At 39.3% G+C, this 12,345-nt stretch overlaps 2 protein-coding genes across 4 annotated transcripts in view; one reads left to right on the top strand and one right to left on the bottom strand.

Moving 5' to 3' along the window:
* NBEA (neurobeachin) overlaps positions 1 to 10,152 on the bottom strand; it is a gene marked incomplete at its 5' end in the record, with an annotated part of 629,414 nt that extends 619,262 nt beyond the window's left edge. For all 3 annotated transcript variants that reach the window (XM_082675501.1, XM_082675500.1, XM_082675503.1), the window contains one exon: positions 9,838 to 10,152. In XM_082675501.1, coding sequence (XP_082531627.1) covers positions 9,838 to 10,152 — 315 coding nt within the window. The remainder of the gene's footprint in view (positions 1 to 9,837) is intronic.
* A 503-nt stretch (positions 10,153 to 10,655) lies between these two features.
* The window catches only part of LOC309835925 (uncharacterized protein), a gene marked incomplete at its 5' end in the record, with an annotated part of 502,005 nt that continues 500,315 nt past the window's right edge, over positions 10,656 to 12,345 (top strand). The window contains 2 exons of the mRNA XM_082675641.1: positions 10,656 to 10,819; positions 10,998 to 11,064. Coding sequence (XP_082531767.1) covers positions 10,656 to 10,819; positions 10,998 to 11,064 — 231 coding nt within the window. The remainder of the gene's footprint in view (positions 10,820 to 10,997; positions 11,065 to 12,345) is intronic.

The following is a 12,345-nucleotide window of genomic DNA, read 5'->3' on the forward strand; positions in this document are numbered from 1 at the left end:
TAGACATTTAACACTTCCATAAAATTTTCTATTAAACAATGTTTGCTCTACTTCAGTGAACTGAAAGAAGAATCACAATTATTGGAAATTATATCACCTAGACTCTAGTTAACTCATTTGTTCTATCCAAGCAAACATGGTATGTGTGGTGGTGCATCTGATTAACACTAAAACATAACACATCTACTTTTTCTACATAAAATAAATATATCAATGTATACTATTTTTTTCTTGTTCAGAGTAATATCTAAAATACCCACACTTTGCCTAGTGAAAAGGTATACAAATGAAAGCTAGTTACCATTTAAATACTGTATCACCATTCCCCAAAACTCTAAAATTAATACTTCACAATATAGGCTGTTAGATCACTTTGCGTACAAATCCATCAAACTGTCCTGCATTCATTTTTATTTCCTGTGATCAGCAAGTCCTGAGTCCTCTATGGGCAGCATTCTCTACCACAGAATCAGCTCACTGATGCTGGCTGGACCCGACCCTCCCTTTCCAGCATCATCTCTTCATATAATGCAAGCCTTTGGGATAATTTCTAAGCAGCTACATTTTGTTCAATAATGGAGAAGATTCTAGCCTTTGATCTGAAGGCCTGAGTCCTAGCCCTGGTACTTAATACCTGGATAACCTTGTCTAATACTTCACATTTCCTGCAGTCTTAGTTTCCACATCTCTAGAGAAGGAATGGCATCTGAAAAGGGAGTTATTCTGAGGATTAGTTAACACAGCACAATCTTGCAAGTACACTGGAAACAGTTAAGAGCTATTAAAATATACACTAATATAATTTTCTAAAACAACTGATCACAAAATAGTTTTCAGTCCCCTAACTTGCCTCTTATGTTTGTAACTCAAGTAGTTTTCTAAATATTTAAGCTAATACTCCAAGAGGGAGGTATTATTTACCCAGGATCACCCTTCATGGCCTAGTATACATCCAGATGTGAAATTCAGCCATGTCAAGGAAGGAAGAGATAGAAGGAATTCTAGGCAAAGGAAGCTGTGTCACCTCACGCCTATTCGTTCCCCAATTTCCCATTAGGAAAAATTACCCCAGACGCTGTTAAAGACTATGCGGGATTCAAAACAGACCCCCTATGTTTCATTAGAAGGTGGACACCTGAGATTCCTTCTCTGACAGGTTCACCAGCTCAGGTAATCCAAGCTAAAACAGAACTCAGTTTTAGTTAGATCATTATTTTCTTTCTATGATCATATGGTCATCAGGCTCAAGATAAGAACAAAAATAACAATAGTAAAAAAATAAAAATAAAAAAAATAACAATAGTAAATACTATACAAAGTTAGCTTTGTACCAAGCACTTTATATATATTAATTCATTTAATCTGTACAACTTTATGAGGTAACTCCTTTACACATAAGGAAACTGAGGCACATAAAGTGTGAATGGCTGTATAATATTTCATAACATAGATATAAAATTACATAACCTTTTCCTAATGTGAAAATATAGGTTATTGCTAATTTTTTATATCATTAAACTACATTTAACCCTCATATTTGTCCACAGGTAATTTTTCCTTAGCCTAAAGAACTAAGGATTAATGACAAGAACCTCTTTAAACTTCTTGACGCATATTGGGAAAATGTTACTCAGAACAGCTGTACCATTTTACATGCCCAACAATGTCATTTAAGATTATTTTAGCATGCTGATAAAACACTGGTAATTTTCCTTTTAATCATTTGTTTTTCAGGGTATCTCAGTATTACCTTATGTTCTTATTTAGTGAAGATGAATTTTCGTAATAATTAGCAATGTCTCTTTCTTCTTTCTTGAAATGCATCAAGCCCTTTGCCAAATTATTTTTCTTATGATTTGTCCTATGATACTTAATACCTAAAGTTTTTTTATAATTTTAATTCTAAATATTAGTTAGGAATCACTGGAGTGCAACAAATAGAAACCTGATTCAAACTGGCTTAAGCAAAACAAGAAATGTATTAGCTTAATACACTGAAAAGCCTGGCAGTATAAGTGACTTGAAAGGCTCCAAAGATGTCATCGGTAATCTCTTGGTTCTTGGTGCCTCTGTGATAGCTCTATCCTCGAGCATACTCTGCCTTCATGGTAGCACAGTGACAGTCAAATCTAGACTTACATTCTAACATCTTAGCAACTCCAGTGATGAGTATCTTTTACTTTCTCCAGCAGAATGAAAGGAGTTATCAAGCTTTCGCAGATGTACAGGTAGATATTTAACCAATATCTGTTACTGATGGGCCAAGTACAGTTTCTATTCCTGGTCCAGGAAAGCAGAAAGGAGTCCAGGGAAACCCCAAACCATATAAACCAAGAATCAAGAAGAGATGACTCCTCAATCAAAAAATTCAGAACTGTTAACAGCAGAAGGAATGGACGCTATGCAGCCAAAACCAAAAGAAATCTACAACATTCTAGCCCTCGGCTACCCAGCCACCTTATACATTCACTTCTTTCCATATATATAACTTCTTAAATATCCATGTTTAACAATGTTACTATCTTAACCACAACAGAAAATGCACTCATCACTTCACCATGGGTCTGGGAGGCAGGGAGGAAAACAAAGACAATGTCAAGTTACTGGATCCAGCTACAAGTCTGAAATCTTTATGCTATTAGTATTATTCTTGGTCAGTTCCAAACATGCATTTTTTCATGGTACCTCATAATCTGACAATATATATCTATGTAATAAATTTAACTATCCTCCGTTAATCAATATATAATGGCAAAAGAAAATAATAATAATAATAATAATGCCCACTTAGAAGAGTGGAGAAGATAAATATGGAGGAAATAATCAAGAGGACGTGACTGTCAGCTGACCCATGAGCTGGATCTGGGCAATCAGAGGCTCCTCATCCCCTCCCCGTCCTTAGAATATATACTCTGCCTACTGTTCCCACAGTGGGAACGCTTCCAAGGAAATAGCCTCGAGAGCAAGGTGTTGTTGAAACCATCTGGATGGTATATGTGACTGAACTTAGTTAAGGCCTCTGTAGTTTAACTTTTAAGATTCTGGCAGGCAGGTGTAGAGACCACTAGTCTTGCGGCTGCCCAAGACAAGCCTCATAAGCTCCCCTGCTTAATAAACCTGCCAGCTACCAATCTGGAGTGGTCTGCCTCTTTTCTTCAGTCTCTCCTTGCCCTCTGTGCACGGGGACCAGTTTGCAAATCAACAGTAAACAAACCATGGTCACTAATTCAAACCACAGTCCATATACTACTGGTCAGAGTAGCAAAAATTGCCTGTTACGGGAATGGAGTCTCTTGGTCAACCAATCTGGATGCACTTATTATATCTTATTATATATCTGAGATATGCACTATCTCAGAAGACCTCACTTGTCCATTATCCTCTATGGCCTCAGATTTTCCTTCTAGCAGCTGTACTGCTTTAGCAACCCACTTCCTCTTACTGAGGCTTAGAACTGCCTTAGAAGTAAAAAGAACACAGGTCTTTGTTTACCAGGCTTGAGGTTGCCCTGGAAATAGTTTCCCTAAAAGCTCAGAAAGCTTTTGGTCAATTTATTTCAGTCAACTGGTTGAACTAGTAACCAAAGCCAGAGATCTTGTCAAGATACCAACCTACCTTTTAAATTTCATAGCAATATTCAGTCTCATAGCAATAGGCCTTCACATTACTCATCCCTTAAAACACTCTGCTTAATGACTTCCCTTGAAGCAATGTGAAATAATAAGCTGGATGAGGAGGCACAGCTATTCTATCACTTGTTCCCTGGTTGCATCCTCTTTTAAAACTCTTTAGTAACTGGATTGTTATTTTGGTCAGGAGGTTGGGAGTATAATGCATGAGGTGCTTGAGAGAAGCTTGTAAAACAGAACGTTACCTGGCTTTAAACTCCTGTCTTTCCTTTTACCAATTTTAGCATGGGGTAAAAAAAAAAAAAAAAAAACACACACACACACACACAAAATTGGGCTTTCCAATCCTCATGGTTCTTGATTTTCTGATTCTCTTGTATGGTAGCTACAGGCAGAAAAGGCCTCTCTTACTTGGAAGGACAATATTTTCTCCCCTCTGTGCTCTCAAGCATTCCAGCTTGGACCAAAGCAAACTCCTTTCTTCTAAGGCAAGAAGTGGACAACACACTTGAGGATCCCTAAAGTTCCAATTTTAGTAGCTCCATGGGCAAAGACAACCTAGGTGACAATCGAAACAGCTGTCCCATAATTCCTTTTAAGGAATTTCTAGGGGAAAGCAGTCCTTACCGCCTTGCACTACATTTCAACATTCAAGGTCTGTTCCTACAATACCCCACTTCCAGTTACTAATGTCTATGCTAGTAAGAATTCCTTCTATTTACAAGTGACAAAAATCCAATTTAAACTGACTTAAAGCTAATAACAATAATAAACTCTGAAAGAGAGAATTTAATGGTTAGAAGATAATAACCATAGACACAGGGAACTCCAAGTGCTCAAGAAGAATCAAGAATATATTTATCTCTCTTGGTTTCACACTTGGTCAAATTCTAATACAGGTACCTACAGCTATAGGATGAGTCTACCAGCTCAACATCCCCAACAGGAAGAGTTCCCAAGTCCTGTGACTCACCCTGTGTCTCCCCTCAGGTTAAATGCTCATCCCTGAACCAATCATGGTGATTCTGGACATGTCTGGGTTATACACCAGCCCACCTGAACCCACCTGAACCGGCTGAACTAAGAATGGAGGATGAGTGGTTCATTAAAGGAAAATTGAGGTACTATTACCAAAAAGGGGAAATGTATGCAAGACAGACAGAAACAAGAAATGCCCACTATTCCTAGTAACATGACAACTGGCTACATTTTTTTTTTAATTTCTATTCAATGCCATATATATTATTCTTTGTTTAAAATAATGTGATCTTAGTTACATGTATATATACTTGACATACATATATTGAAAAATAATTAACAGATTCTTATTCCAAGATGTCAGTTCAAAATAATATTTACATATATAGTAATGCCTACATAGAGAACATCATACATATTCAACAAATATTTCTAATTATAAGAATAGGCAATACATTAACTTTACAGGAGTCTAATTTATTTCAAGATCTTGGGTCTGGACCCTACTGTTGAGCAGAATTTCAGAAACTTGTCCTCTACTGCCTAATAATGGTGTCCTGCATACTCAAAATGCACTTACTTTATCCAAGAGCCAGAAATACACAAAATAAATATACATAATATAGGCTTTTGCTCTCACAGAGTTCACAGCATAGGAGTGGAAACATGTATAAATAACTAAATACTATACACAATACTAGACAATGATAGGTATATCTTTGTATAAGGAGATATGCTGATATTGCACAAAATATCAGAAGTACAGGCAATAAATGAAAAATCTATGAAACTAACTGATGCAAAATAGTATTAAAGTAAATAGTCAAAAATGTGGATGACTGAATTGTATAATACTGCTACATCGGTGATCCAAAATGGGAGCTGATTTTGCTGGAACCAATGAATTTCTTGACACTGTGTTTGAAAAATATATAGCAAAAGATGAGGGAACCTTGAGATACATTTAATTAGCCACATAGTATTTGCCAAAAACTGACTAGCAATATAAAAAATACTTATTTAAAATTAATATAACTTGATAACAGACTTGTTATAGAATATATGCTGCTTAATGTCATTTATGACTAAATTAATACTTTTGAGGAAAACCTCAGAACTCCTTAAGGTATTGAAACTTCCAATATTTACATATGTACTCAATTTAATTTTCAATACCTGATAACAAGAATAAAATATAATTCAAATTAATATGTAAAGACTTACATGTCAACCTAAATTAAAATGTAGGAAATTCTCTTTTAATATAAATAAATGTGGTTTTATTAATATTAAGGACTTAATATTAAGGACTTCATGATTCAAAATGCAACCACATATTTTTAGAGTAAATTTAGTTCAAAAACATATCTTTTGTTTGTGAAATTTAAAATATCTTGAAAATATAATTTTAAAGATATTTATATCCAGCTGCAAGTGAAAAAAACTCTAAGGAAGAAAAGTTACTGTCACATTCAAGTATAGAAGAATAACTTTCAAATTTCCTTTGAACAATAATACCATGATCCATATGTCAAGAGAAGAGAGGCCCTTAGCCCACAAAGTCCCCTCAAAGTATCTTGTTATGCTTTTAATACAATATACAGTATGCCACTTAGAACATAAAAAAATAAAATTATCAGAGGAAATATTTTCTACAGCTAAAGATACACTAATATATTGCACAATTTGTGAAAAAATAACTGCAAATTAAATGTTATAGACTTATACTACCTAAGAGAGCTATTCAAAAAAGTCCTACTGTCAATTCTTTAAGTAAATATTAATCCTTTATTTTATCTTTTCTAAAAATAAGTTTATATTAAAATCTGTGATAAGAAGACATGTTCATGTTATAAACAAAGAACATATTATGTATACATAGAATTTACTTCAAGGAAGGAAAAACTTTATATAAACATATGTTAAGTGTGTTTACAAAGGAAGCAATGGATTAAGTAGTATGCCTGCTTTATAACTGAAACAACCAACAAAGTTCCTTTTCTACAGTTAAATGCTCTTTTACTGCCACATTAAATAATACCTCCCAAAGCCAAAATTTGTTGATCAGTTTTTTTCATCGGTAAAGCTACAATGCAAAATCCTTGACAATACACTCTCACTGTAACCTATTTACAAACTAACTTACTCATCTTCCTGATCTTGTCCACCTTGTATTTGAATGTTTCAAGTCAACTATAATATCATTGTACAAATACGTTCATCTACAATGGAAATTACTCATTTTATTTCTCATTCCATGGTGATTCTTCAACAAACTCCCACAATCCACCTAATAGTGGAAATGGACCTCTACCTTTGGCAAAAGAAAAAAGCCCCAAAATTACAACCATGGCTGTGTTAAAGGAGTCCTATATTTTAATGCATACTTCAACTTTACTCTGCAAAACTTTTAATTCTTTGGGCAAGACATGTGAGAAACCTAATAACCAAGTATCAGTATTCTCATCATATAAAGAAAAATAACATACAAAAAAAAAAGGAAAAAAAAATATTCTGACAAAGGTGACTGAGACAGGGTTTTGTTTAAGGTAGAAACCGTTTTGTTTTGAAGTTTCATTAGTTCTTCCTTTCTTTTCTGTCATAGAAATCACTGTGATAAATATTTCACTATTCCACCTACTTTTTAATTTAATGTTTTAAATTAAGACTGAAAACTGAAAAAACTCATTTTAGAGATTAATATTAGAGGCTTCCAACCTTTAGCAAGCCACTGAGTGCCCTAAATGGATTTTACTGATTTACTCATTAAATAAATAGAATTAAGTTTTGATAATTATTTTTTAAATGCCTATGATCTCCAAATATTTTCTCAATCAACTTAAATTTTCACATGACATTTTCATCATGAGTATATTGGAAAGATAAAGCACTAAACTTACCATTCAAGAAATACTACACTGCAAATGACTAATGTGTGTTCCACAATCAATATAATTAACAACTTAATAGTAAATAGCTCCTTTTGTCATTCTTTTCCCCAAAAGTTTCCATTTAAAGATCAATTGTACTCTTTAAGTACGTACAAAGAAATTTTAAACATAACTTTCTTTATGCCAAAAATAAAAATGTCTTTGTAATGCAGTTACAATGTCTTAAATGGATTTGGGGATATACCATGTCAGTATTACCTTATTTCTGATTACTCTAATAAAGCTTAACGGCAAAGTTAATCTTTAAAATAATGTTTGCATGTTGAGACTTCATGCCAGATTTTCACTGCACTGAAGAGAATTGAATTTCTTTTTTACCTCAAAAGAAATATTTCACTTCCTTTCTTAACCTACTGTATATCTATAGAACCCCATCTGTTAAGAACTGATCCAGCATACGTTGCTACTGCTGCAGAGTCCAAACTGGTTACACATTCAAATCAGTTTCCAGCTTGTGGGAGCCCCTATTGCCTCTTATCACGTTAAAATGTATTAAGTAAGCATACAAATACTTATTAAAAATAACCTAATATCACACCATCTAAGGTAAAAATGGTATTGGAAATCTGGAAAACTGTAAAAAAAAAAAAAAACCTTTAAATGTTTCCTTTTAAATTTACATAAATACAGTACCTGATAACCTACTAACATATTTTGAGATTTCATCTCATTAAAAAAAAAAAAAGGGCAAGTACTGACCTCCTATTTGCAGCTGGTTATAATTAAAACACCCAAGAAAACAATATTTCTATTAGTGTCTTAAAAAGAATTTGGTTATACCAACGCAGTGACAGCCCCCCAAACTTACACTGACTTTTTGTGATTTGTTTGATAGGTACACAGAAGTACAAAGAGGTGTTTGGTATTTAAACAGGCATAAATCTAACAAAGAAAAGTCAAATATTCTCTTATCTTTGACGTGACACCCCAGCAAAACAAACAACAAAAAAACCCAGCTTTAACTCTTCTGTGAATTTAAGAGGTACAGAAACCAAAGACATTATCTAATCCCTGTCCCTGTCTCAGGGCACCACTGCTGTAGCTGCAGCTTTCTTTCAGTTTTCCAATAGATCAAATAAAAATAATTGCTTAGCTGAAAATTCTGACTGCATGGGTGTGATAAAATCTCCTTGCAAGCAAATTTTTATATTCCTGTGACTCCACACCAAATACAATAGCCAACTGATTGCTCTTGATTTAAGCTTGCCTTCGAAAACCCAACCTTACAGTTTGTCAAAGACTAGGTATTGCAGAGGAAACTGTTTAAAAAGCTTTGCTGCAGCAAAAACTGCACTTACAAGGCATTAAAACATGAATTAATCTTAAATGAACTAGTCTTATTATCCGAAATCTATGATTCTCCTCTCTTTATTTCCTCCCCATGTCTTCCCCTGACATCTTGAACGCTTCTTAGCCTCTCCGTAGATAGATATCGCAAAACATTAAGTCATACACAGTTCTGCAGTAACTCTTTCTTATCACGAAGGATACCAAAACCTAGGGTTGAATTTAACACCTTTCCTCTAATCTTTATCCACATGCCATGCTCTCTGAAGGCAACCACAGAAATCAACCTGTATGATTTGGTGTCCTCACATTTTAACATCTGATGTGCACAAAAATTACTTAAGAGGTCAGCATATTCAGGGCAATATTACAAAGAAAGGAAGGCTACCTAAAAAGAGATTGGGGTGGGGGGGGGGATACAGCCACAACACTCTCCAACATAGCCTCGTAATATATTTAAAGGCAGATGCAAAACTGCATCATTTTTCCTCCTCAATGGAAAACATCACCTCCCAGCTGCTCAAGTTGGACTTAATGCGCTTCTCGCATTTCAGCAGCACCGGGGAATTTAGGCTCCAGGGGCAAGGCTTCCATCCTCAGAGAGCCACACCACGGACAATTAAGAGTGTCGGAGAAAGAACCCCAGAGAAAAGGAGGCCTTCCGCTCCCCCTAACTAAACTCTCAAGTCAACCCAAAACCTGCACGGCAAGGAACAATTGACGACTCATAGTCATGAGAAGTGATAATAAGCGGTGTTAAGTTGGGCTCTGCGCTCAGGTGGCAGGAGAGGACCGGAGGAGAGCAGGGAGGTGGCGTGGCTTGGGCAGCGCGCAGGCAGGTCACCCGCTAAGCAATACCCGCCGGACGATCTGGGCTCGCAGGGACGCGCTGCGTGTGTGACCAGGGGGGTGGTGGAGGGGTTGGAGCCAGCGTTTGGGGAGGGAGGCCATGGGGGCTGGGAGGCAGATGGCGAGCACGCCTTTTCCCTTACCAGGTTGAGCACCGTCTCTACGATGTCCCTGTTGCTGACCTCTCCGACCTGTATGAGTCCAATCAACACTGCGAATTTCATCCGGATGTTGCGGATCGGCACCGAAGGGTTAATCATCCCCGCGGGCAGCACCACCGAGCCGGAGCCGGACGCCCCTCTCAGCTCCCCCATCCCGCTGCCGCCACCACCGCTACCCCCGCCGCCGCCGCCGCCGCCGCCGCCGCCGCCGCTGCCTCCGCCTCCGGCCCCGACGGCGATGAGCCCCACGGGTTGAGGCTCGAGCCCCGGGCCCGGGCCCGGCTTCTCGCTCGCCATTTGCCCCCCTCCTGAGGAGAATGAAAGAGCCGTGGCGCTGCCTCCGCCGGTACCGTTATACCTGCCTCGGCCCCCGCCCCCCGGCCGTCGCCTCGGAGCCCCAGCATCCACCAGCGCCGCGGCGCCGGGCCCGCTCCCCGCGTGCGCCTCAGCCCGGCCCTTTCCGGCGCCCTCCCCGGCGGAGGCGGAGGGTTATTCTCAAGCTTATTCCCGGCGGCGGCGGCGCCGCTAACCGCTGCCCGGCGAGCGGCAGTGCCCGCCCAGCAGCTGTGCCGCTGGGGCCGCCGCTGCCTCCTCTCGCTCCCCCTCCCGGTCCGTCCGGCCCGGCCCGCCCCCCGCGGAGATGCTGCCGCCGCTCCGAAAAGCCCTGAGGCGTGAGCAGCTGGCTGCGGCGCTGGCCGGTGCTGAAGCTCAGGCTGTGGCCGATGCTCCTAACGCCGCTGCCGCCACCGCTACGGGCGCCACTGTTGTTGTGAAGCCCCGACGCCGCCGCTCACTCCGCCATGTTGCCGCCCCCTGCCTGCGGTACCGGCCACTGCGCCTGCGCAGAGCCTCCGGGGGGCGGAACCCTCGTGCACCCCCTCTTTTGCCCTGCCCTCCTTCTCCTTCCACCCACCCAGCCCGACACCCCTCGTCCCTCCCCCAACCACCCTGAACGGATAGACAGGTGAGCAGGTGCATGGGGACCGCTGCCAGACACTGGGGCGAGCTGGCAGAGGCGGGGCGGGTGGTGGCTTCCTCACAGTTTTTCCCTGGAGGGTGGATTCTCCCTGCGGGGAAGGACACAGAGTGTGTGTCTCGCCTTCGCTGCCACTTCCTTAATTTCCTCAATATCCTCTTGCTAGGAGGAGGTTCATCATCTTCGTCGTCGCATCCAGCAGCTGCTACTGCCAGTGCCAGGTGCCTTGTAAGGTAGGGGAGTGGCAAACGGCCTCTTTCTGCCCCTCTTCGCCCTTCCCTCACTCCAGCCTAACGGGCCCCCCTGGAATTTCCCAGTGAAAAAGTGGCTGGCAAAGCAGAAGCAAACGCGCTCTGCGGAATGATCCTGCATTGTCGGGGGAAGGATACAGATGGAGTATAGGGGCTCTTTTTCTACAGCCGTGAAAGAGGCTGACACCTGCACACATAGGCACGACTTAAAATAGAACTTGTCAAACAGTGATCCACTCTGGATGGAGCTCTGAACAACAAACAGTTCTCGAACTCACCTCTCAGACTAAAAAGGCTGCACTGTGTGACACTGTGGGGTAGTAGTTTGGTGGGATACACAAATGACACATTTTAAAAATCAGTAACCATCCTAGGTATGATGCCAGTTAATGATGCCTCCCTTTTTCTTAGGCATGTATAGTTCAGAGGATTTGGGAATTATCTTAAAATATGGGTAATTCTCAGCCAGCCTAGATCTGTGGTAAAAGTAGATTTCTGTGTCTTCACATATATAGAATGAAAAAATTACTTTTAGTTTAAAAAATTAAAATGTATACAGCAGTCTTGCTGCTCGTGTTCAATTAAAACTATATAGGCATGACTGCTGTTTTCCTCGAAATGAAGGATGTAATTTTCTTTAATATTTCATGAGGTATACCCTTTTCAATAAAGATAATGTTGGAAGACACCAGAACTGTAAGGTATCTTGAGGTATATTCAAGTCATTTTGTCATCTCAAGTGAAAACAGTCAATATACAAATCTGTCATAATCTGGTTTGTTATTACTCATATTTAATTGGATTGGCTAGTCAAGTTAACTCCCAGGATACTGGAACACATTAAAATTCTAAAGTACCACAGGTCATGTATAACAAAATTCCTCAAGATCAGTGCTTAGGATTAGTTCCTGGTTGTGTGTGTTTGTTTAAACTTGTGCTGAAGTAATGGAATTATTAAAATAGTTAAGCAAAAATTTCTGAAAGGAGTGGTGATTGGTGTGTCCATTTAAATTAAATAGCAAGGGAATTATAAAATGTTAGAAAGATTAAAAGTGTATGGGAAATTTATGACACCTCTAAGCCTTAATAGTGTGACTTAGATATGCTGTCACTGAAAAATCCTGTGACGTATATCCACCTATAGCATTTTATCTGTCCCAGGTGAATAGCATCTACTTTTGCGAGCACTATTTTGATTTGCAAGTTTAAAATGATACATCTGTCTTACATATGTAAATCCAGGTTGAAAGGTCATCACACTAG

Source organism: Grampus griseus (assembly GCF_964374135.1).
Source record: "Grampus griseus genome assembly, chromosome: 18".
NCBI classification, from domain to species: domain Eukaryota; kingdom Metazoa; phylum Chordata; class Mammalia; order Artiodactyla; family Delphinidae; genus Grampus; species Grampus griseus.